The sequence below is a fragment of the Erithacus rubecula genome (assembly GCF_903797595.1).
Source record: "Erithacus rubecula genome assembly, chromosome: 2".
NCBI lineage: Eukaryota > Metazoa > Chordata > Aves > Passeriformes > Muscicapidae > Erithacus > Erithacus rubecula.
This window is the reverse complement of record NC_136685.1, coordinates 63186828-63212188: the sequence shown is the minus strand read 5'-3', so window position 1 is coordinate 63212188 and position 25361 is coordinate 63186828. Positions and strand designations below refer to the sequence as shown.

The 25361-nt window shown below is 40.7% G+C and overlaps 1 protein-coding gene across 4 annotated transcripts in view; it reads right to left on the bottom strand.

The window, feature by feature from the left end:
* GRM1 (glutamate metabotropic receptor 1) overlaps positions 1 to 22294 on the bottom strand; it is a 176779-nt gene extending 154485 nt beyond the window's left edge. For 2 of the 4 annotated variants that reach the window (XM_079298906.1, XM_079298905.1), the window contains exons 1-2: positions 21745 to 21851; positions 19384 to 20281 (exon numbers count right to left, since the gene is read on the bottom strand). In XM_079298906.1, the coding sequence (XP_079155032.1) occupies positions 19384 to 20146 (763 nt within the window). In that variant the 5' untranslated portion in view covers positions 20147 to 20281; positions 21745 to 21851. Of the gene's footprint in view, positions 1 to 19383; positions 20282 to 21744 lie in introns of all 4 variants that reach the window. The other 2 variants (XM_079298904.1, XM_079298907.1) reach the window with 2 other exon arrangements.
* Positions 22295 to 25361: the final 3067 nt, after the last annotated feature.

Sequence of the window (25361 nt, the reverse complement as noted above, 5' to 3'; positions counted from 1 at the left end):
AGGATCTGATAAAAAAGACTTATATCCCCAGACTCCTCTATGGGTAAGTTTCACTTCTTATTTAAAGATGATATTTAAAGATAGCATTTTTAATGCATTGTCTGACAGTTTCTGCAGTTACAAAAAAAAAACCCAAAAAAACAAACCAATTAACATACAGGAATCTCTGAAATAATCTATAGCAAAGCAGTTTGCAGCCAAAGGAACTGTATGTGATTATCCTGTTCGTCCTTTCCATTCACTAAGATTTTTTCATTGTTCAGTTGTGGAGGAAAAGCAAACACTGTCAGAAAGACAATGAGTAGCAGCTAAGATTCTCAGCACTGAAGCTCTCAGTGATGCTGGGACCAAGTTTGGTGGTACACTCCAGGGACACCTGCCCAGGGACAATCAGCTCTTTTCATGTAAGTGTAAATCAACCTCTGAACTAGTGCAGTGGCCTGCAGCTTTGTGCCCTGTCCTGCTTTCTAAAATAGTGGTGGTTGATAACCACTTTCACTCAGTGAGCTTTAGAGAAGCCTCATTGTAACATCTAAGGAAAAGCTCAGAAACAGCAGAGCTTTTATCTGGAGTAAAACCCTGGTGTGAGGAGTTTTGCTTGGCACTTCTCAGCTGAAGATTAGAGTTTATCTCAATAACCAGCAAACAATAATGAGTAATAATAAAACCTGAAAAATCTCTGCAATATCTTGTTGGAACACTCACTGCCAGCATTGCTTTCAACCCTACACTCCAAAGAGAGCTGTAACTTATGTTTAATAGAAACATGACTTGCAAGAGTTCCCCCCAACAGCACTCGATCTTCTTTCACATTTCATCGGCAGTTATAATAAAATAATATTTGCGTTTCCAGTGAAAAAATCCAACCTGAGACAGAAAAAGCTGTTAATAACATTGTACTTTAAAATGTTGTGTTGTCACACAAGTTGCCTGGGAATAGACATTAAATAGGACAGTTTTCCTTGGCAATATTTATCAGACTAATTACTTCATTTTTCTTACAATCTAAGAAGCTAATGATTTTGCTTATTTTTGAAAGTGCACATCTACCTATAACAAAAAGTATTGATGATCAAAGATAAATGGATTTGAGACAAAAGAAATCCAAATCTGAATTATCTATTATACTGACATCATAGTGCTAGGGGAAAAAAATGAAGCATCACTTCCTGAATTGCATCCACTTTAGTTACATTTTGTTATAGATCTCAGTTCTGTCAGAATGAATTAATGCAAAATTTAGTACTTCACTTTTAACAAAGAATAAGATTATAATGGCATTTCAATTTTCCTTCATCCTCTTGTTACTACTTGATAAATGCACTATCACAAGCACTGCTGCTCATTTGACATGATGCCTGCAATCTTAATTTAACAAATCGGAAGAAAATGTAAAGGCAGAATACTCTCTGGTTTTCTTAACATTTCTTGAGATCTCTGCAAACAATTTTTTTCTTGATGGCTTAATTTGAGTGGATTAGTAGGGGATTTTTCTCCCCTCCTAAATAATGTTTTATTCTGAGTGGGCATTCATGTTAACAGAGGTTGATGAACATAAAACACAATGCCAATGAAAAACATCTGAAGCACTTCTGTATGTTTATGTATGTATACAGACTGAAAGACAGACAAGCTGGTTTTGTTTCTTACCAATGGGGTGCTATGAAGCTGATTTTTTAACCACAAATTACCCTTTTTCTTTCTTTTTTCATAGAGTTATGTCAGAACACTCTAGTTGGAATAGACACTTCCCCTGAGAAGGCTGCTGTGCTTATCACCCTTGAGAAATAAAATACAATTGCTTCTTCAATGCAGAACCCAACTGCAGGCACTAAAGGCACAACAAGGACTCAAGTGACCAAATGTTGACTGGGCAATCTTTCTGAGCAATACCATTAGAGATTTGCCATCTTCTGAACACATGGCACCACCAGCCATCTGCTATACAGGGAGCACTGTAATTAGAGCTGACTCAAAGCTAGTCAAAAGCATTAGCAGATGGCAGGAGGGGCCCTGGGATTTAGGGACAGGTGACAGCTTTGGGGCAGCAGGTTGGGTGCTACTGGCAGATCCTAAAATGTGGACCTTTAAACTGGGCAGCAGAGCTGGGCCTTCCTCTGCCTCTCACAGTAATCCTCCCCAGCCACTTTCTTTTCTTAGATCTGAACTGGCCTTTCTCTTATGGAAAAAATTAAATTATGCCATTTGGTCAGTGATTTTGCAGTCCAAAAGGTAAGAGAGAAGTTTTAGAAGCTGGAAACTTCAGAAAAGAAAGAAAAAAGGGATAATGATGATGATGGGTCAGTGCTAGAAGCAATTCTGCAGAACAGAACCAATCTTTCAATAAATTTTTATTTTCTGTATTTTTGGGAAAGAGACAGATAACGTATACATACCAGAAGATGGTGACGGTGTTGATGATGATGATGAATGGTAAAGTCCCTTCCCAACTCAGAAGGAAATCAAGTGGCAGCTCCAAAAGGCAGGCATTTTTACATGGATGTGTTCAGATAACTTCTGACAGAAGTTGCTGACGAGCCTCTGAACTACTAGAAGCTATTTTTGATAACTGTTGGAAGTTGTGAAGCTCCAGAGGTCTGCAACAAAGGCAGTGTTGTGCAATATTTAAAAGAGTAAGCGAGTTAATCTGAGTAATTACAGGTCTGTCAGCCTGACATCCGTTTTGGATGAAATAACAGGTTATTTTGTCAGCTGACATGGAATTTTTGTACAAAAAAAATACAGGAATGAGGCAGTGTAAGGGTTGCCAATCATTATGTGTATGTGGAAACTAGATGCTTCCAATTCAGTTATCCAAATCATCTCTTATAATTGAATTTATAATCTTGTTCATCAAAAGTAATATAGCCAATGCAACACTATTTAATTTCCACAGGACATCTACCTTCATTTTGCATGAAATTTTGGCTATGAACCTGGAATGATAAGAATCAGTACTGCAGACATAAAACAGATTAAAGTCTGGCTGGTAGGTTTCAACATACACTTGCAGTAAAGGAACACTAATTGATTGGGTGTATCTTTATTGTGTCCCATAAGGATTTGTCCATAGATTTTACAAGTTAACCTTAATCAGTGACCTGGAAAAACAAAAAATACAAAAGCATTACCAATCATATTTGTAAATGACAGAAAGACTGGGAGACAAGTTACCAATGCAGTCTGATGTAGTTTAGTGAGTAAACTGGACATAGACAAAGACATGCAGTTACATACACACATAAATTTAAACTTTCAGGGACTAAAAACACACATAAGGGATATGGGAGTCCATCATGGGATGCAATTACTGGTGTGGCAATTATAACAGATAATCACTGAAGGTAATGATAAGGCTAAAAAAGCATAGAATTGGGGTTTAGTTATGTAAATAAGTGTGGTACTGTAGTAACAGAGATTATACTATCTTAACTCTAATTCACAGTCTTACAGCTGCTTCTGCCCTTATATCCAGCATTACAAGATTATGGAAAAATAGTGACATCTCAAAGAATAGCCATCAAGATCATGGAAGACAGGAAGATGTGACTATAAGTGCATTATATAAAAGCAGAGTCTCTTTCTCAAATCAAAAATAAACAAACAAACAAACTCCAAAGCAACATCTAAAAGTAAAGCATTAAGCGGGTTTTAATTGTAGAAGGAACTAAACTCTAGGACAACATTTCAAGAGAACATTGGTGTTAAGGAACTTACCAGGCTGGATTTCAGAGTTAAGTGCACACATACAATTATACAAATATAAGGATTCCTCGAAGAAAATATTTGGAGAATGGTGTGATTTTAAAGTTGAACTTTGTCTTGGGAAACCTCAGTTCACGTGGCACTAAGGCTAGACTTCTGTCTCTACTCTGTATTCCTAAAATATATCTTCTATTTCAAAGCAGTTAAAGTTCTCATAACACCACAACTTCTGTAACTCTTGGTAGGACCTTAAAAATGGAGAGACTTTGTAACTGAGAAGTATGAAATGTCATTTTTCTGTAATATATTCCTATATCTCATCAGTACAGCTGGTCACACAGTTTTCAAGGCTATTTAAGCACAAAACATGCAACATAGGAATTGTCCATAAGAGTGCTTAAGGCTGTAAATCAAGATTAAATAATTTTACACTTCTAAGTGCTTGAGTGGCTAGAGTTTGAAATGCTAATGCCATTATCTCTAAGGTATTAGTTGCAAAGGTTTCAGTGTGATGTTACAAACTCAATAAGACTCTGCAGACATAAAAGTTCAAATCAAGCAGTTCAGCATTTAGAGCACTCATCAGAAAAGTGGGCAATATAGCTTTAATTTCAACACGAGAGAGTAAGAAAAGATATCTTTCAGATAGGCTTAATCACTGAATTAAGTGTTTCTTGAGCTGAACTCTACTGGATCTGGCTGCAATGGAGTGAATTTTCCTTATATCAGCCTGTATGGGGCTGTGTTTTGGATTTGCAGCTTCTTGTTCTACCTATTGTCTCTCCTTGTCCCTTCGGTACAGAGTGGGGAGGCTGTGTGAGAGGTTCACCACTGGGCAAGGTCAACCCTCCACAGGGGATAACCAGCACATAAATAGTTCTTGCAAAATATTGCAGTGTCACATTTCAGAGTAATGCTTTAGAAAATGGTAATCTCTTCTTCTCAGGGAAAATTTGATCCATAACCTCTTCAGTTAGTGTAATCAGTGAGATAACATTTATAATAAGAACCCCTACCATGTGTCCTTTCTTGGCTCTTAAGAGCACCCTGGGATAAAACATTTTCTTAGTATTGAAATAATTTCAGTTTTCCAAAGCACTTTCTATAATAAATACATTAATTAATCACTTATCTCTAAATCCAAGGTGTAGCCAATCATAATTTCAAGGTGTGTAAGGCTTAATGTAAAACACTTCTTGTTTTGTTTTATTCTCTTCATTTAACTGTGACACATATTTAGATCCCTCTTTTCTACTGGGCCTACTCCTAATTAGCAGTGAGCAGAACTTCTTGCTACATACGAAACTTAAATGCTCTGAGTAAAATCAAAGTTGCAGAAATTAAGGGTAAAGCATCTGTGCTTGCAGGTGTGCCCCACCCCTTCCCTCTTTCTATTGAATGTATGCTTTTGCCTATTGGTTCTCCAGACTACAGTATAGAGAACACCCTTTTCCCTTTATTCTAAGTAACAATGGACTTTAATATCACTAATATCATTAGTAACAGCACAAAGAGGAGTGAAATTCAAATATACGTTACCACGGAGCAATTCTTTATAGAGATTTACACCTTTAGAATGTATCCCTGAAATCGTTCTACACAAAAATAAGGCAAACTGAAGAAATTTTTTTCTATTTGTAAAATGTACAGGCTTTCCCTCAGGTTCCATGTTTTATAGCCCTCTTTCCTCATATACATGTACAATGTGCTTATATGCACGTATATTTGCCTTGAAATTGTATCGTAATTAAACCTAGACATTTTCCTACAGAAATCAGTGGCAAATCTTCAATGGACATTGAAGAAATCAAACTGAAAGTTAATCTTAATATTAAAATAATTTAGAGGCAAAAAAAAATAATTATGATATAATTGTAATTACTACAAACCTTTTTTCAAATTCTCTGCCTGTGTGAAAAAAAAGTTTGCAGGTCAGCTCAGGCATTCAGTTTTTTTCAGTCCAAAGAAAATGCACTTGCTATTGACTGAGGACATGATCATACACTGTGTGCTTCAGAGAGGCTTATACCTAGTTTTCCAAACTGCAAAAATCTAGTGGATTTTCAAGTTAAAAACTTGAAAAGAACAGCACTGGAGATGAGTCATTTTGCAGTACTTGTGTGCTTTTCCAGAAGGCACTGTCTTCTGAAAACAATGAAAAGCCAACTGAGATTTTTAGAAACTGATCTAAGTGTCAGTATAGATTCTGAGATATAGGCCTAGGAGAGGGAGTTGTAGGAAAGACTAGGAGGCAACACACAGAAAGGTACATGGTATGATTATTATGGGATGGGATGATGATACCTTGAGTCAGAGTCAGAGTCAGTTAGAAGATTCATATAGGATATTTCCTTTTCTAAGGTGCTGATGCAGAAAAAGCAAATAATTCAACAAAAATCCTATCATATCAACAAATTTCCCCCCAAAACAAGGCAGCCCAAGGTAGCTTCCAGTCACCTTCTGCATGCTGCTGTTAGAAAATGAAACCTGCCTACTTAGAAATGAAGCCCAGATTATTCTTAATATGATCTATATATATATATATTTTAATTTCTGTTTCACAAAACACTGTGTGTTCTGAATCTTAAATTAGTATTTGTTAGAGGCTAGATAATTTAAGACAGCATTCTTGGGAGTTGAAGTTTGTAGAAGCATAAGAAGCCTGGCAACACCAAAAAAGTCAATGGCCTTTTACATCAGAAGTCTTTGTGTGACAGTCACAGAATTAGTTTCTTTCTTTTTCTTCTTTGTGTGTTATTTTCCTGCATGTATTATGATAAAAGAGCTGCCTAAGCTCAAGAATTTAAGCACATACAAATTAGCACTTTAAGATTATTCATTTTAAAAGAGGGAGAAAAAAATCCAGGTGACATTTACCATAGTGCAATTCAGTATAGCAAATGAGTAATTAGAGCAAAGCAAACAAAATACTTTAAAATAAATGATAGTGTTTTACACGGGTAAATACAATCAAGTTCCAATGCTCAGTTACTTGCCTGCTTCCTTTGATCTTCTATTCATAAAATTAGAAAATAATCAGAAATTAGAAAGCCAACCTAATCAGTTAGCTCAGCACTCCACTTTAAATTAATTAAGACCACAGCAACTAACTTTTCCTGTCATTTCAAAACAGCACATCCAAAATCCTGCCCTTTTTCTCCAGTGGGTTACAGCTGGTCTTTATTTAACCCACTCATCATTTTTCACAATCCCTAGATATGCACAGTTCTAAGGCTCTTTGCTTTCCCCGTAGACTAACCCACTACAGTCCCTTACAAGGCTTATAAATGTCTACTCTATCAGTAGAAAGACTGTCTTAATGTGAGATAAGCACACCTGGCCTCATCTTGTAAGGCACTGGGCACTATTGTGATGCCACCTACCCCCAGAAACTGTATTGTCTAAGTATGTGGTCAGCTCTTGCCCTCCATAATGCACGTACTTAAAGTTATGATAGCATTCACTTGCCATATGGGATCCAGCAAGAGCATTCTGCACATTACAGGATTGTCACATAGCATCATCACAGCTAAATTCCATTCAATAGCTCTTATTGGCTTCATTAAAGCCAAGCCATAGTTCTGAATACAGATGTTTTACAGAACTTTGAAGACAATTTTATTATTCATATGTCCTTAGGATATGAACTATAAAAAGCAGTTATGTGACTCTGGATATTTGTGGTACCAGTGTATTCCTGTTTCGCACTTCACAGACAACACATCTGTGCCAAAGGTGGAATGCATTATTTCACATCTATTTGGACTCAGTAGAAAAGTCATGAGCAGATGTGACAAGAACAGAAGATTTTACGAACATGGGTATACTCTAAGTTGCCTTGTAAAGGGATATTAAGATGTTCATTGCATGAAGGGATTGTGTTATAACATGTTGGTTGGGATCTGAAACAACCAGAAAATATTGATGTCAATATTATATGTGTTAGGATTAAAACAGATAATCAGAAATTCAGCACTGAATTAATTTTGAGAAAAACTATTGGGTAAGAATGTTAATTAACCTAGCTATCAAGTTCTTGTTTTCTTTCATAGTGTTTCTCAACTCATTCACATTCCAAGGGCTGTCACATGAATTAAATGATTTTAGGTACAAAGAAATATTCTGATTAGTGAGGCCACTGGAAAATGTCATTGCATCTTTTTAGAAAACCTGTTTTCTTCAGTCACCAGGGCCAACATTTATGTTGGCAAATAAGAGAATAAGTGAAATATAAATTCCACATGAAAATTGGAAATTCGCCCAAGCAAAAAAAACCAGTAGGAACTGAGGCTCTGCAGTCTTAGGGCAAAATTAATTACAGGCACCAAATGCTGATGAGAGGACAAATATTGACTTAAAATACTGCATGTAAACTGAAAGAGTAGGCTGAATTTGACTGATGGGATTATTTTGTCCTGAGTTTCTCTTCTTCTACAATCAGTATCCACAGCACAGGATACTTTGGATGTCCCCAGGCAGCTGAATAAACCAAATATGAGGCTACTCTTTATATAAAATATTTTTCTCACCTCATTACATTATTAAAACAAATTAACAAGATTTAATGGTAGAAGAATTTTTAGCTCTTATTATCAGATCACTACCACCTATCAAATTCCAGTCCATACGTTTGCTCTAGATCCAGCTGTGCTGTGTCCAGTGAGATGCATTTCAAATATGACTGTTCTGGAATATCTGCAGTTAATTTTGATTAGACAACATCAAAAGTTTGAACTTTCCTCGGTCATTTATCTCAGTGATTAATCATCAGCACAAGTAAAAATATTGGTCATTTTTTCTAATTGGAATTTGTTGTCTCAACAGCAATCAGTGCTTGTTTTGCGTTTAACCATTAGTATACAGAGCCCTGTAGTTCCCAGTGGCTTTGTTTGCTTGGAGGAAATTAGGCATTTTTGACACATAAAACTGCATCTCCTTTTGAAAAACCAGACAGATTAAGTTGGTTTGAATTCCTGCTATTAAGCTCATTTTTCCAGCCCTCAAATAATACAGAATTTTATCCATATCTCTTTTCAATATTTTAATATTGATTTTTAAAAGTTGACAACAGAGCTGAACAAATACCAAAATTAAAAATAATAATCCTTTGATTTAGGGGAAGTTCTCATTTCTCAAGCATGACATTAGTTTTTGGGTTGGGAATTTTTTTATATATAGTTCCTCTATAATCACAAAGTGTACTAGGACTTCTTTCAAGGACACAATTCTCCTATGTAAGCTGCACTTGATGGTCACCCTTTACTTGCTGAGATCAGTGTGCTGACTTTAAATTTATGGGACATCTGTTTTTCTGACATTGCAGGGTGGCTTTTTAATAAAAATATTCTGTAATACTGATTCAGTGCTTGAAAAGAAGTCTAAGATACTCGATCTTCACTTTCAATCTGTAACTACCTAGTTTGCATTTTCATCAGGGAATAAAATCAGGTTTGTTTGAGAAGAGTTATTCTTCATAACATCACACTGATTGGTTTTAATTTAATTACAATTTTTTTGTCAGCTGAAGTCTGCATCACTATCTTACAATAGTTTTGGGGATTACTGTCTTGGTAGCCAGAGCTGTCTGGCACAGCTCATTTATCTTTTGTGTTTGGATTTTTGGGATAACTCAATTTTGTCCATTTTTGGCTGTTCTATAATATATTGAAATCAATATTTGTTGACTCCCTCAACTTCACAGCATCGGTTTTGCACATTACTGTCTCAATGACACTTTTACTAGATCCTTATGCTACCCTTTTTCAGGATGCCAATGCTGAAGGGCACAACTAGGGAATGGTTATGGGTATGCATTCAATAGAGTATTGTTTATCTCTTTCTGAGGTTGGTGACAAGTCCATAAGGAACTCCTGGAGAATCTTCCTGTTGTAACGTCATTTCCAGGTTGGCACTATGTGAGAAGAGAAGGAATTCTGCCTCTAGGTGACACATACTGGCACCATGTCACTTAGTATGCCCAGACTGAGCTGTCACATATTGGTGTCTTGGTCTAACTTGACAGTGTACAAAGAATTACTTGAGTTGTCCAAGTATCTACCTGAAAGAGGAAGGTTAAGCTTATTTAACAGGAAATGCAATGACACCCGAGAGACATGCTTGTAGTGCCTTCAGGGTGGAAGGGAATAAGAAAGGATTAAGTGACACCCAGTCTGCCAGGGCTGCTGCCAGGGCTGCTGTTTGGCTCATCCCCCCTTCTCAAAACCTTCAAGACTTTTGTTCCAGTGGAGCAGCTGTCCCAGCTCAATACTTTTTTTTCTATAGCTGATAGCAATAGAGTTTTTGATCCAATGCTGAATGGGTATATCCTCCCAGGAAATATGGCCTGGAAAATAGGGGCATTCTCCAAAAGAATGCTGCCAGCCTTCTACTGTAACCGCTTCTGAATAGTTCAATAGAAGTGGATTTTTACTTTCCAGTCTCTCAAATAATCCTACAATTTTCCATAACCCAGCATTTCTAAACAGTACTATCAACATTCAGTGTCATGTTTACTGTTTTGGCAAGACACTGGAATATGCTCTTGTGGGACTTGCAGTTAGGGAAATACATTCTCCTTAGGAGGATCAGCAATTTCAATATCCAGCACGAACTTCTACATGTCAAATTTCCATTTGCTGAAGCCTTTCCCCAACACCACATGGGTAAGAAAGGCTTATATACAAGCTTCAAATGTTTTTTCACTTCCTGACAATTAATTGCAGATTTATCTTTTATATTCTACTTCACCTAGGAAAAGATACTAAATGTTCCATGGAACCTGGCCAAAGATTTTAAGAGAGTAGTTATGAACACTTATTCAGACTTCCAATAGTTGTCATTTCAGCAATATTAATGTCTGGTTGTTATTGCTGTTTTCAAGGATGAGTTTTGTGTGAATAAATGTCTGGGAAATTACTGGCTTGTACAAACCCATCTGTATTCACAGATGAATAAGGATGAATGTTGTTAGTGAAACAACTGCATTTAAGAAAATGAAGATTTGTGCCTCAGCCATTTTGCAAAGTGAAGCATATATTAAATTCACTGGGGAACTTGAATGGGAAGAACTAGATTCAGCCTCCTTCTAGTTGGAAGGAAAATGTTATGCATCTGAATCTCCTCTAATATCTATGCAAATCCAACAAACACAGTTTTGTTTTTGCCCAATTTTACACTACTTCCATTTAACTATGGCATACCCCAGGTGCGGGATTCACAACACCTGCGGATTTCTGAGTATTGTCAGCTCAATAACCTGAAAAGATAACATCTGATGGCTGTGCTGAGTTCCATTCAGGGTCCTCTGGACTCAACAGAGTGCCACCAACTTCAATGAACATTTGACAGGAGCCTTATTGCTGCACTTGCCCTCTGCATCAGCACGAGACATGATGCTCTCTTCTTTGTCTATCAGAATGGCCAAATGCCCATGCTTGAAATATCACTGTCAAATTTTCAAGAGACTTATAAATCATTGATGACTGTTAACATAATTCAAATATCCTTTATGAAATTAATTTTTTAATAAAAATATTCAAGACAGATTATGAATGAAAATTATTTGAACAAAGGACCATTCTACAGAACAAACAATATTACTTGTCAGTAAAATGAAGCATCTGTCTCATTGGTTTTTGATAGATACAAGCCATTTAGGTAGTGGATCAGCAGAAGAGGAAACACCTTGTGATGCACAATGCCCATGTCACAAAATTCTTTCAAGACACTGGTTGTGTAGGTAGTAGTGCCAGACTGTAGGTGAGATAATGGGAAATAAAGGCAGATGCGGATCTTACATACTGTGCATTGCTTTCTTTTTTGTGTGTTTCATGTGTTACTCATTTGCTCATTGAGCTCACAAAGTAAGAATTAACTCTTGATTTAGTTTTAAGCCATATACAAATTGTTAAGACCTAACTATCCAAAAAGGTAGTCTGCAATTGTGATTGTACTTTATTGAAATACTAAAAAACCACATGAATAGCAGTCAGGAATATGTGAAAGGCTGAGAGCCAAAGTTGCAAAAGATTCAAAAAAGCTAGCATGATTAAGCAAAAAAGTAAATTTCGTTATGCTATTAAAATAAACAAAACAAAATAAAATTAAAACAAATACTTTGAAAAGTCTAAGTTGTGTCTTAATGAGGGAAAGAAAACAGAGTATACCTTGACAATTGAAATAGAAAACCACAAAAAAAACCCCAAGATGAAACAATTCTGAGACATAAAGGCATAGAATCTAATAACCCACCATTCTCCAAATAGTCAAGAAATGGGAAACTAGCCTGATATTCAATGATAACCAATTATATAAAGAGAGCACTCAGGGAAGATAAAACCACAACAGAAAAGTTAAATTAATTCTCCCAGTCTGCACTGCCTGTGAAGGCAGATAGGACAGATCTCACACAAAGGTAATTTCTTATGTAGGATAGAAATGAACCATTGTCTCGGAGCGTCGATAGAATGTGTTTTAGAACAAATCCAAATTCATAAGGTGGACTTCAATGAATTTCCAATACCAGCTAATTTTTATTGTAGCATGTTAACACCAGTTACAGGGGCCTTAGCACAAAAAGAAGCAGTAAAGTAGAAAAAGAAGTTCCATATTTTCATGTATCAGTTTTCATTTTTAAGTGAATTTATGGAGAGTAGAGATGCATAGAGAGTAATCCAGTGAATAACAGAAATGATATTTCTGCAGACTTCAGATATTTCTTCACAAAACTAATTGGTAGGAACAACAACAAAACTGCATTATGGTACAAATAAATATGCTGTATCAGGGAAAAACTAACACAACTTTTCAGAAAAAAACCCCACATATCTCAGAAGCTAATTAGACTTCTTTTTTGGAGCAGGTAACCATATGAGTAATACAATCACTATAGAGCACTTAGGATTTAAGAAAGCTTTTGATGAGGTCTCTTATTAAACTCTCTGACAGAAATAGAGGTAATAAAGGATATAACAGAAGGTCGTGGATTAGTAATTGGCTAACAGATAGGAACCAAAGTGCAAGAAATAAAATTTGTGTTAATAAATTAAGGGTATCACACATGAAGATAACCCTATGTGCAATGGCCTCTGAAGTAAGCCTTACCATTTAAGAGCAAGGTTTTATGGTAATTTTAACGTATTTTCTGACAACATCCATTCAGTGCATGGTGGCAATTATAAAATTAATGGATTACTGGAAGTTTATCAGGAAAGGTCTGAGAGCAATACTGAAACTGTTATCTCACAAGGAAGTTTAACCATGGTGTACCCCCACCCTGAATACTGAATACAGCTCTGCTTGCCCGCATTTCATATTGGAATTAGAAGTACAGAATAATAAACAGGATTAGCAAATGAAGAAGTTTTGTAGACTTCTGAAGGTAATGCAGCTATCAAAGAATAGTTTTAAGTGAATAACAGGAAACATTTGTTCTCACTAGATACAATTAATTTATAAGATTGAGGGAGAACTTCTTTACCATGAGTGTTACTGAGCAGTGGAACAGGCTGAGCAGTAAGCCTGTGGAATCTCATCTCCAGGAGATATTCAAAAGCCATGTGGACAAAATCTTGAGTAATATGCTTTAGTGGACCCTGCTTGAGCATGGAGGCTGCATTAGATGACCTCCAGTGGTCTGTTCCAACCTTAACCATTCTGTGATACTCTAGAGACCAAAGTACAAATGATACAAAATGGGATTGGACAAACTTTTAAACATTCATTGGTGGCTTGCAGCCCTAGGACTTGGGAACTTGCTACAGACTGGAACTGTGGGGGTGTGCCTTGTCCTGCTCTTGTTTCTTTTCATATTCAGCCTCTCTTTAACAGCCAATTCCTCTTGACAAAACAGATTAATTAATGCATTAATTAGTAATAATAGTAATAGTAGAAACAGTGTTTGAGAAAACACTTGAAAGATCAAACTGCAGACCTGAGCTGGTTACCCGCAGGATATTTGTCCTTTGCACATCTCTCTCCAGCCATCTCTAGTGATAACCCTTAGCATTCCTTAGACACCCACGAGTGAAAGGACAGTGTGTTTAGGTGCAATTATGTTCAGTGAGTTCCTGGCCCTCCAGTTCAGACTGCAGGCACAAGTATTAATTACTGTCATCTGTGACAGTGGCTTATGCAGCATGCACTCCTGGCACCCAGAAGGTAAACTGGAATCCCTGTATTGCTCCACGTGGGTCAGGGAGCCCCAGCTAGCAATGGCTTTGATCAGCGTTTTTCTGGGCTGCATGTGGCAGGTGCAATGCTTCTGGTCTCTCACTACAGTTACCAGCTCACTAATGTATCAGGCTCCTAAAGAATCTTTCTCAGTGGGTGACACTACCTCTGTTGTACGATTTAACTCCACATAGCTTTTTGTTTTCTGTGTGAGAAACCTCAGTGCAAGCACCTCCATGTCATGAGCCATAGCTTCAAAGGTATATTTTCACATAGCTTCTTGAGAAAGCTGAGGTCATTTAACATTTTTTAAAGTCTTCAGTGAGACAAGAAACCTGCAAGAGTTAACAAGGATTGTAGGACATAAAAATCTGATAACAAGGACATAATGTAGAAAAAAATAAAGCACAAATGAATGCATTGTGCTGACTGATAAATATGAACTCTAGCAGTATTGCTGAGAAGGCAGGCACAGGAGTTCGATGAACCTTTTGAGCTGACATAACTCATGCAGCTGCCAGTTGTGTAGTTGAAAAGCTATACTATTTGTGAATTTAGGTGTAATGCAAAGCAATATATTTTCAAAAAGTAATTTCTCTTGGTCTCCACAGTTTTTGTCACCAACTATATCTTTCCCAATGTTAATCTATGTAAATTATTCTCCCAGCACCTTCTAATTAACACAATTTGTGCATTCAGTGTAGGGATACTTGTTTTAAAACTAATTTCTGTTTTCTTTGGGACATATGCCTTTCCTTTTTTTTCTGTCACAAAGCCTCTGAAGATGGTTAGTGAAGCAAGGCAAACACAGAAAAATATAGATTGAAATATGCATTTATGAACACACATTTCAGCACAATCCATACCACCACATGATCTTAACCTTTAAGACATTTTTATAATTATTGCCATGTATAGAGACATTTACATACTCTAAAATTTCAAACATTTGAACTGGAATTCCTTATCTCTGTTGCCTGACAATAATTTTATCAAAAAGTATTAATCATTGAGTGACACCATAGAATTAATAGAACATCATTAGAAGCACCTTCTGAGAAATTAAGCACAATTTTATGGAAATCATTCCTTTGAGCTATTTGATCAACACAGCCCCACTTATCTTTAAAAATAAATATTATCTTCTAGCACATCTAAAGCTATTTTAGTTCGTTCTACTGAATGAACCTATTTCTTGTGAAATTTGCAATAAAGTGCAGGACTTTCTCCTTTCCATCCTCTTTCCAACATAGAGAACCACGCTTAGGAGTTTCCTGCGCAATGGATAGTGTGCAGCAGTCAGGTTATCAAAAATCATTGTGAAGATAATATACTTACCATCTACTTTGATCTGAAAGTCTTTACAGTTGTGCCATCTGCTTCCTCGTAGTTCATTTTAAGCCTTAGACTCAAGAAAAAGGAACAGCCTGGCAATGTGAATCTGACAAAATTTAATCAAGAGCAGAAACATCTCACTGTTCTCTAAAATTAATTTCTAAACAGTCCAAATTTGGTGCAATTATCTTAATCATTCCATTCCCAAAGTTGCTTCTGCAAAATCTGCATGTTAATCTGTTGGAATGGAAATCTTTTTTATAGAGGGGTATTTGTACAATAAAATTTAAGCATGGTCCATAAATAGCAACTCAGCATTCAGATGAATGTTCACACAGATTTTATAAGGCTAACAAGTAGGCAATGATTGAAAGGAAATCCAGGTACAGACTAAGTATTTCTATTTGCTTATTCAGAAGTGAGGTATTCAGAGGATGAGGTGATAAAAGGACTACTTACACCATCATCTCTCCTCCTCCATGTACAAGAGGAGCAGCTAAAAGTGAGGGATTTAGTGGAGAATTCATGCTGATCACTAGCCAGGGTGAAGGTGTCTTGTGGGTTTTGACAGTCAGTGTAACCTACAGCCATCTCATAATCATTCTGCATTTTCTGGTGGCAACCCCAGAAATTCATTAATTTCTCTGCCTTCAGCATGAAAGCAGCACAGTGGTGGAGCTCACTATCTCTTGCCTCATTCTGGAGGCAGCTCAGGGGCTCTTCCCCAGGAAAGGAAGAAAGTGTCCTGTGAAATTCTTCACAGTGTTACAAAATCACCAGTGGCTGCCTGGTCTGAGTTGAGAATAATACCAGTCTCTGAGTTTCTCTTGCTAAAGACCAGAATATCTCTCTTGGAAAGTTATCCTTGGCTAGTGTCACTCCTTCTGCCCTTATTACATTAAGGATTGTGCCCAATTTAACTCATGTGCTTTTTGATGCCTTTGATTCCTGTAGGAAGCTTTGGTTCAAAGGTAAGCATTCACTTATGTGCATTTCAAGATAAGAATGACTTTCAAGCCTAAAATCTGACATGCAGTACATGCCAAGAACTCCAACACTGAATTATCTTTGAAAAAAACTTTAAAAAATAATAGATTTGAAAATGCTTTGCAACTATGGTTTACGCTGACAAATGCACAGATTTGTTACAGCTTTTAATGACTGTTGCCCATTCTGGGAAAAATTTGACTCTCATGATGGGCAACAATGCTCAATTGCTGATGAGATAGTAAAATAACTAAACCCCTTTCTTTCTTCTTTAATGTGGAGTTTTATATATAAATTTTAATCTGAAAGGATCGAAGTGGACTTTTGGAAATAGATTTTATTCACTAACTGATAAGTTTTACCCAGGTAATGTTTATACTTTTTAATAAACCACTGTGTAAAAAACCCCAACAGGTCTGGCACATCTCCATGCATCTTCATGCTCCAGAGTGTAGAGACTGAGTGTAGTTAAAAGTCTTCATCACTAATTAATTATCATATTGGCACATGAAGGATAAATTTCCATGCCAAATGCAAACTACTTAAGGACATCCTCCTACATGGATGACCTCTTCATATTCATTCTTCTGGCATGTGTAAGCCTCATGTTAAGAAACTTGGGCAACAAACTGTGTGATATTTATTTCTGATTATCGTTAATTGTGTGCCCAGGTATCGGTTTGGGCATTCAGCCAACTTCAGTTAGGCTGCAGGAGTTGAGGAATGGTAAGCAGAGGAGTTGGATGGTTCAGGCTGGTTCAGGCTCCTCTCTCTGGGCAGTTTCCATGTCCCTGAGGAGTGTGGCTCACTGACATGGGCGGTCAGTCAGCTCAGTGGTCTCACTGCATCCTCTTGTGGCTGGGTGCCTACAAGAGCTGAGCATTGTCCATCCCCAGGAGAACCAGAGGTCAGGTAGGAAACAACGAGCTTTTCTCCTCTGGAAAGGGGGCCAAACTGGATCTGGGGCAACTGGAAGGGGAAGGAATTAACTCCTTCACAGTCTCAACTGTGCTTTTCCTAGAAAAGTGCCTCATCTTCACAGTTCCTGCTGAAGAGACCAGTGATAACCCAGAATTCCTCCCTGCACGTTTTGCAGCCCACCACAAAGACAGTGTAGAGGCCTATGAGTAATTGTGGAGGAGGAATGTTTCTGACTACACTTTATCCCCATATTTCCAAACATAATATGGATGGAGCTGCTCTGCTCATGCAGACTATTATTCAGAGTGGCTTTGTGTTGTCTGGGAAGAATGATTTCAACCTTAACAATACAGTGAATGCATGGGATTTGAAACAACAGAAATGCAACCATTTACACCGATTTTCATGAATTCTAATTTCACCTTAAAGAGAAGGGGAAAAAAAGTCTTTGGAATCTACCCAACAGCAATTGGGTGAGGGTCAAAAACTTGTCTTTCTGGAAAGAAATGCAAAAATTGAAGCTTGTTACATAATTTCAGTGACATTTTTGGCTTGAATTTAACAATAAATGAATGGCAGACACAGATTGATAATAAAAAAAAAGCAAATACGAATCTCAAACTGCATGATCTGTAAAAGTGTTGTGACCTTTCCTAAGTGGAGTGTTGCCCTGTGAGCTATCCCTATTTTCAGAAGTATCACTTCAGAAGTCTAAAAATATCTTACAACAATTATTTTTCATCAGTCAGTAACACTCATAAAAATAGGTATCTAATTAAAATTTTTCACAAGCAATGACTGAAGTTGCTGCTTATAATGATCTTTTTTTTTTCTTTTAAATGAACCTTCAGAGGGTGTTGTCTTTTCCAAACGAGGTAAGGTCCACTAATGTTAACAAGAGTGGGACAGAGAGGCAGCCAGTCCCTTGAGGCAACTCATCAGGCACAGCAGAGCACCCCAGAGTGCCTTGAAGGGAGAGATGACTATTTAGATCAACAAAGAATTTACCCCTTTCATGTTTATTTGTCATTCTGGCCTTCCACAGGATCTAATATCTGTCAACAATAGAGAATCTTAATAGCTCATGTTACAGTCTTGCTAGCAGCTCATTTTCTCATCTGAACAGGGCATAAATGAACTGTAAATGTCAGGTCATTGCTTCATGCTCTCACTAGTCCCCTAGCCCCCTCAAATTGCAGCACTTCCTGGGTTTGGTGTCCAGATCCATTCAGTTGTCTTCTACATGTTTTTAATATGGAGGTCTTCCTGGAGATTCTTTTATTTTTTTCATCACAATATATCTTACCTCATTTTACTTAGTCATCTCTGTGAGAATGAATGGTGTGGAGTCAGCTCAGTAAACACAGGGAATCATAAACCATAAATCCGTACAACAGATACACTCAGGTAAACAACAGTTGTGAAGTTAGAGCAATAACATGGCCAGATTTGCTATTTTATACTCAAAAATCCCATTTTGAGGACTACAACTGGACTGCAGAAACATCAGAATAATATATCACAAGAGTTTATTTTCTATCAAATGCAATTACTGCTGCAATTTATGTTGGTCCACCTAGCCTGGCTATAAACCAGGCTTTAAAACAATCTTACTATTGCTATTTTCCTTTTGATGTTAAAAACTAAGAAGACCTGTTGACTATGAACAGGTTGTGCAGAGCGATGGCTTTGACTGTTGCTCAAGCTGCATGAGCCCCTGCCTGCCCTTTCCCACGGCACCTGGCTTTGCAGGGGCTACCTGGACAAGGGAGGGATTTTCAGGTGTCTTCCCTCCCTGTTCGCAATCAGTTCACACGCAGCAAAGCCAGCAGCTAATCCTGGAGCTCCTGCCGAGCCCCGGTTCCGTTTTGCCAAACTCCCCGAGATGGCAGCGACCGAGCGCATCAGCCCCACGGATCCACCAGCCCCACGGACCTGCCCCAGCCCAGCCGGGGGAGGCTGCCCGCCTCAGATCCAGCTGCTCACATCTGTTAACTTTTATTCACGACCACGCGAACCACTCTGTGTGGGAATAGGCTCAGGGCCGGGTCTGCCGGGGAGACGCCCGATGTCTTGCGGGCGCTCCTGCGCCGCCGAGCCCCGCTGTCTCTGCCCGCACCGGGGCCCCTCCGCCCCGCCGGAACGGCACCCCCGCGTCCCCCCGCGTCCCCCGCTCGCCTCACGGTGCGCTCCCGGGGAGGAGCCCAGCCCCGGCGGATGGCCCGGGCCGGCCCGGGGAGGCGGGGGCTGCCCATTCCTACCCACCTTCCGTGTGCACGGCCGAGACGTAAGTCCAGTTGTAACGCTTGACGATGTCAAGCATGGCCCTGGCTTGCAGCGTGTCGGAGGGGACCACCCTGAGGAAGTACTTGTACAGCGTTTTGTCGCTCAGGTCGATGCTGGTGGCGGAGTAAGCGATCTGGGGGATGTCGAAGAGTTGGAGCAGATTTTGGACTTGGATAGCAACTGAGCTGGAGCCAGGGCCGATGACCCCCGCGATGGGTTTTTTCACTCTGCTCTGGGGCTGGGTCTGCGAGTCGGAAATGCAGCGAGTGCCTCCGTCCCTGTCGTCCCTGATGGAGATGAGGGAGTCCCGTATGAACTCTATGCTCTGCTCCAGGGCCACGGAGGAGTGCCAGCAGGAGTCTCGGATCTCGCTGCCCAGGGTGATGTTAGGCAGCAGGACCGGGTCTGCGTTAATTTTATCCAAAGTGTGAAACATGGCTTCGACTCTCTGGATGCCGTATTGCTCCCGGATTTCCCCGCACTTCCTCTCGGGCACTTTCTCGGCTGGTGGCTGGTGATGCACAGAGAAGAGGGCCCCGATGATGACATCCCCGTCCATCCGAGCCACCGACCTCTGCGAGGAGGCTGCAGAGAGAAGAACCTTCCGACCACCACTCTTGGGCAGCACGTCCATCTCCAGGAGCAGAGCGGGGAAAAAGACCAGCAGCACACCAATCATTTTGTTGCACGATGTCATCCAGACCCAGGTTACGAATTTCATGGGCTCTCCTTGCCTGCACATGGTTTAAGGACATATAGGAAATGGCATCTGCTTCTCCCCGACGACGGCCAGGTTGCTCCAAATACCATCACAGCGAAGCCTCACAGCATCACTCTTGAAGGTGCCAAGACAGTCGTCATCCTACTGACTTTTAACCTGGAGGCATAGAAAGAGAGGATAAAATGGGCTAACCAGGAAACTGATGTTAAACCTGAGCTCGATAAAGCAACCCCGCACGGTTAGAGATGACTGCTCTCTTAAAAGCCCAAGGCAATTTGCTTCAATAAGCCTCTCAACGAGAAGTTTCAAGAGGGATTAAATCATGTATTTATTTGCCTTGATATACGATCAGGCATACTCACATATGTTGAGTTTCTACAATCCTTTTTGCGCCTGCTTTTCATGCCAAGGCGGCTACTTCCCGCACCTCCACCCAGCACACACACCCCTCTGCCCCCGGGAAGTTTTAAAAGTTTCAGGAGGTAGGCAGCTCGTCGGAGACGAGCCCTAGTCCCGCCTCAGCGGCCCCAGTCCTGAAAGCAGAGTGACAAGCGCTTCTTCCTTTCTGTTTTGATTACCTGAAAGCATCTCTCTCAGTTTAGACATTTCCTTTCTCCATCCATAACGTGAGTAAAAGGAGAAAGCGAGCAGCCTGCCCTACCAGCCAAGGGAAATGTCATTTAAAGGTCAGCGAAGAGAGGAAGACTAAAGCACTCCGCAGTTTAGATTAACTTTTGCATGTGTAGGGGGCAAAACTGTAATTCAGACAGGGACAGACACATGAAAGCAGGGGAAAATACATATTAGTTACTAAGGCAACAGCGGGCAAAGCCCCGATGTGCTTTACCGGCACGCCTGCCGTGCAGACAGGCTTCGGGCGGGGAGCGGCGGCGAGCCCGGCGGCAGGGCTTGGAGCGCCGTGCCGGGAGGGAAGCCGCCCCCGCCGCCGGGAGCGGGTCCCTGTTGCACGCCGAGCCGTCAGCACCCGAGACAGCGCCCGGCAGCCGCTGCGGAGCCGGACCGCGGGCTCAGCCCCGCTGCGCCCCGTCCGCTGTCTCCTGTCCCACTGTCCCGACACCCCGCCGCCTCGGCGCTACGGTGTCCTGCTGTCCCGCTGTCCCGCTGTCCCGCTGTCCCGGCCCCGCCACCGCCGGCTCGGCCGCCCGCCAGCACTGCGGGGCGCTTCCCCAAAACTTCTGCCCCCCGCCAGGCGCTGCTGCCGCGCTGCCCCCGGGTGCACAGCACCGTGTCTCTCACACACTGGCACTGCTCGCACAAGCACACTCACACCCGCACACCCTCCCGGGCTCGCAGCCCCCGCGGCACGCACAGCCCCGGGCTGCCGCCGCTCCGTCCCTCTCCGCCGGCGGGCAGGGCTGCGGGGGCCGGCGGGGATGCGTGTCCGCCGAGCGGAGCTGGGGCTGGAGACGGTCCCGGGGAAGGCGACGCTCCGAGGGGAGCAGCTCCTGGCAGCGCGTCCGCAGCGCAGGCGGGCAGAGCCGTCCGCAGTACTCCCGCGGCAGCCCCGCGGCCCCGGGGCCATCCGCCCGCCCTGCCCGCCCCGCGGGCCGCGCACGGCCGAGCCGCGCCTGCCTCGGAGCGTCTCCCCCGACACGTACCTGGCCGGGCGAGGCAGCGGCTCCCTGCCTGCTGCGAGCGGGCATTGGCGGCTCTCCGGCCGCCCCGAGCTGGCGCGCTGGCGGCGGGGCGAATGCTGTGGGCTGGGCGCGGGTGCCCTCTGTCTTCAGCACCGCTCCACCGCAAGGAAAAAAACAGGTCATCCCGGGCTCGTCCATTATCTCATACAGAAGGATCAGTCATTTTCTCCCCCTCCTTAAATTTTTTCGGCTATTGTCTTGTAAACGAGTAAGGAAACATCACCCGGAGTACGCTGCGGCTGCAGGGGAGGTGTTGGCTCTCACCTCCCGTGGCTCTTAATTCATTCTCTTCCTGCCTCTATTAGCAAGAGCGAGAGTTAAAGCAAGAGGCTGCTGCTAGGAGGGGACCGAGACCACGCTCGGGAGACCCGAGACAATGAAATGTGCCGCTCTGCCTCACGGGCAGGGCTTCGCTATTAAAATAAATATTTATATTTGGAGGGAAAAAAACGAAACACAAAAGACACACTGCAACAAGATAAATCACCTGTAAAGATAAAGGCATAAAAGGCATTCAGACTGCAGTTTTCAGGTCAAGATGAACCTAAATGAAGCACGTGAGAGGCATGCCAGATTAAAATAATACCAGATTGAATAATCATAATTCAGACGACCTGCTTGCATCCCTAACACAGGTCTCGGGTGTTTTACTTGGCTGTATGAAAGTTAAAGTTAGATTACCTCCCCGCTGGGAACTCTATAGATATTTGCCCTACTTTTGAAAGAAAGAGGCAAGGACAAACATTTAACTATTGCTCATTCAGAGATGGGTTTGCAGTGAGTGCTGCCTCAGGGGTGTCTTCTCCTTGTGTCAATATCTGAGCTGTTTTTATTGTCACACAGATAATTATTTGTCTGCACTGTGTTTATCCATGAGCTGTATTTGTCATGCAGGACCCAGCCCAGGGGGTTGCTGATGCCTCTTTCCCTGCAAGTAATGTTTCCCTATAAAGGAACCAGGGTCAGAGGGGCTGCCAGTCCTCTGCTTGTGGCCATGAAACTTCCCTAAGGCCAGCCTAGGGCAGTTCTGCCAGGGCAAGATCTGGAGAGACATTCAGATGTGCACAAAAGGAGGAACAAATTCCCCTTCACCCACATTTCCATGATTAAACTTCAGTTTGTGCCCTTGACACAACGAACCCACAGCACATCAACAAATTTTTCCAATGGTTAAGTTTTAGTTTGCTTCTCTGGCTTTGGCATCAGAAGCATTTTCAAATACTCCCACTGGTTCTTCCCAACATGCAGCACCTTGTAGCCTTCCCCCTCCTCTAACCTGGCCCTCACAAAGATAGCAGGTCTCTACGCTGAGGCTCATGCAGAGCTGTCACACAGAGCAGTTCTCTCCCGGTGATGGTGTGACTTTTGCTGAGACTGGAAAGCAGGTCACTGGGTCTTGATGCCCAGCCATGGCTGCAAATGCTGCCTCTCCCACCCCTGCAGCAGCAGGTGGGAGTAGGTGGAAATGAGCAGAAGTCTGGGGCTCATATCAAGACACCTGCATATCTTTAGGAAAGGCAAAGGAAAGACAGCATTGGGACTGGAGTGGCTTTGATCTTCCCTGACCATCACAGGGGAAGCAAAGGCTTTCCCCACCAGGAAGACAGCCCTAGCACTGCTGCCTTTATCCCAGAAAGAGGCCAGAGTCATCCCACTGCCTTTTGCCCCTAACTTCTACACATCCTGGTCCTGCTGTGGCCCACAGATCTAATATTCATCCGCTCAGAAACAGCCCATGTACCCAGTCCTGCCACCTTCACAAATTTCTTAACATATGAAAGAAAACAATATCATACCCTTTCTCATCTGCTAAGCATCCTTGAGGCAGAACATGGGACTGCATTTTATTCAGAGATATGAGTTGCCACCAAGCTGGGAATCACAAAATCAGAGCAAGGCTGGAGCTGTCTTGTAAGCAGTAATTCCTTTCCAAGGGAAATTGCCTGCTGTTAAATGTTTTTTCTCTGTGAAACGAAGGACAAGTGAATAATTTTCATATTCCCATGTTACACAATTTAAAAATCACTTGGAGGTTGATTGAAATATTCTGTTTTGATGGAATCCAAAGTGTTCTGCTCTGTTTTCTTTTTAAACATTTTATACAATGCAGAACAGTTTTTGCTTCAGATAAAATCAATAATTAACATAAAATGGATGTTCCAGCATTTCTTCCAAAAAGCCTATTTTTTTCCACTCCTATTTCATCAGATTTCTCTCTTTCTATAGGAAATTTTCTACTGAAAATGTTCTGTTCAGCTCTTATGAGAAAGGCCAGTGTATTGTAGAAAATTATTTGTAAGGAGGTTTGTTTGGAGTAGCAATGGCTGAAGCCTGGAAACCTGTTTTGTAGAAATCCCACTTTTGGTTTCCCTAACATGGCTACTCCCTCCTCTACTTCCTACCAAGAGACAAAAGTCAGATTGTCTGTCTAGCTGTACAGACTCTCCAACTAAATTATTGGGGAGATTTAAAGCTGTTCTTCAAGGATTATTGCTGCTAAAGTTATACAATTTTATTCTGCCTTGGAAACAAGTAGAAGGCTCATGCGTTCCTGGATGAAGAAAATTGAAACATATACCAGCTATCTGATAAATTATCTCCAGTTCTTTTTATTCTGCTCACTCAGCAGCTTTCCTTTCATGATTTAACAATGTCACCTGCTATATATATATATCTACGGTTGTAGATATGGAATTGTTTGCTTGTGAACAAAGATTTAGAATCATCATCCAGCAGGCTTGTTTAGATAAAACAAGGATTTTATCTTACTAATATATTCAATATATTTTCTCCTTCTCTCTTAGCAAAGTAAACATTTCTCATAGGTTTTTGTTTAAAATGTGTGCCAGCTACAGCATTGTTTTCACCTCCCTTCTTCTATTTAGGCTTTCAGATTGCCCTATCTGCAAGAAATAAAGCAATAGCATTTTTTAAGTTTTGATTGCTTACACTTACTTGCTGCAACTGCTAAGAAATGAACATAAATGGATCGATGTCTATATGATTAATGTATATATGGAGCTTTGTAAAGGTCTGAGTGCTCAGCTGTTCCTTGTAGTAGTAGATCCATTAAAATTATATGGAATTAACCCATGAAATTTAGGACTCACTTCTGAGATAGTTAGAAACTCGTAATATCTTCTACACAAATCTATGACTATATAGGATTACTCATTGCTCTCTTTTTTTTTTTTTTTTTTTTTTTTTTTGGCTGGAATAGACACCACTTGAACCCAAGGATTCCCAGAAATTTGAAAGCTAATATCAGTAGTCATCCAACACCCTCTTGCTCACTGTCTCAAGTCACACTACTGTCAGTATATTTTATAGATTTGGGTGATTTTATATTCTTTTCAAAAAGTTCCTCCTCTGGGGCTTTCTCAGGAGGAAAGCATTTGCCTGGTTATGATTTCAAATGTCTTTCAAACAAATGTGAGATCCAAATCAATGCAAAATTCAGTATTCAGGGATGTCTTCTAAATTTTTTACACCCTCTGAGGATTATAGACTCCATGAAGTGATAAATAGAGCAGATTTATTCAGACAGCAGTTTTCATCTCTGGCTAGAAAAGCTGTTA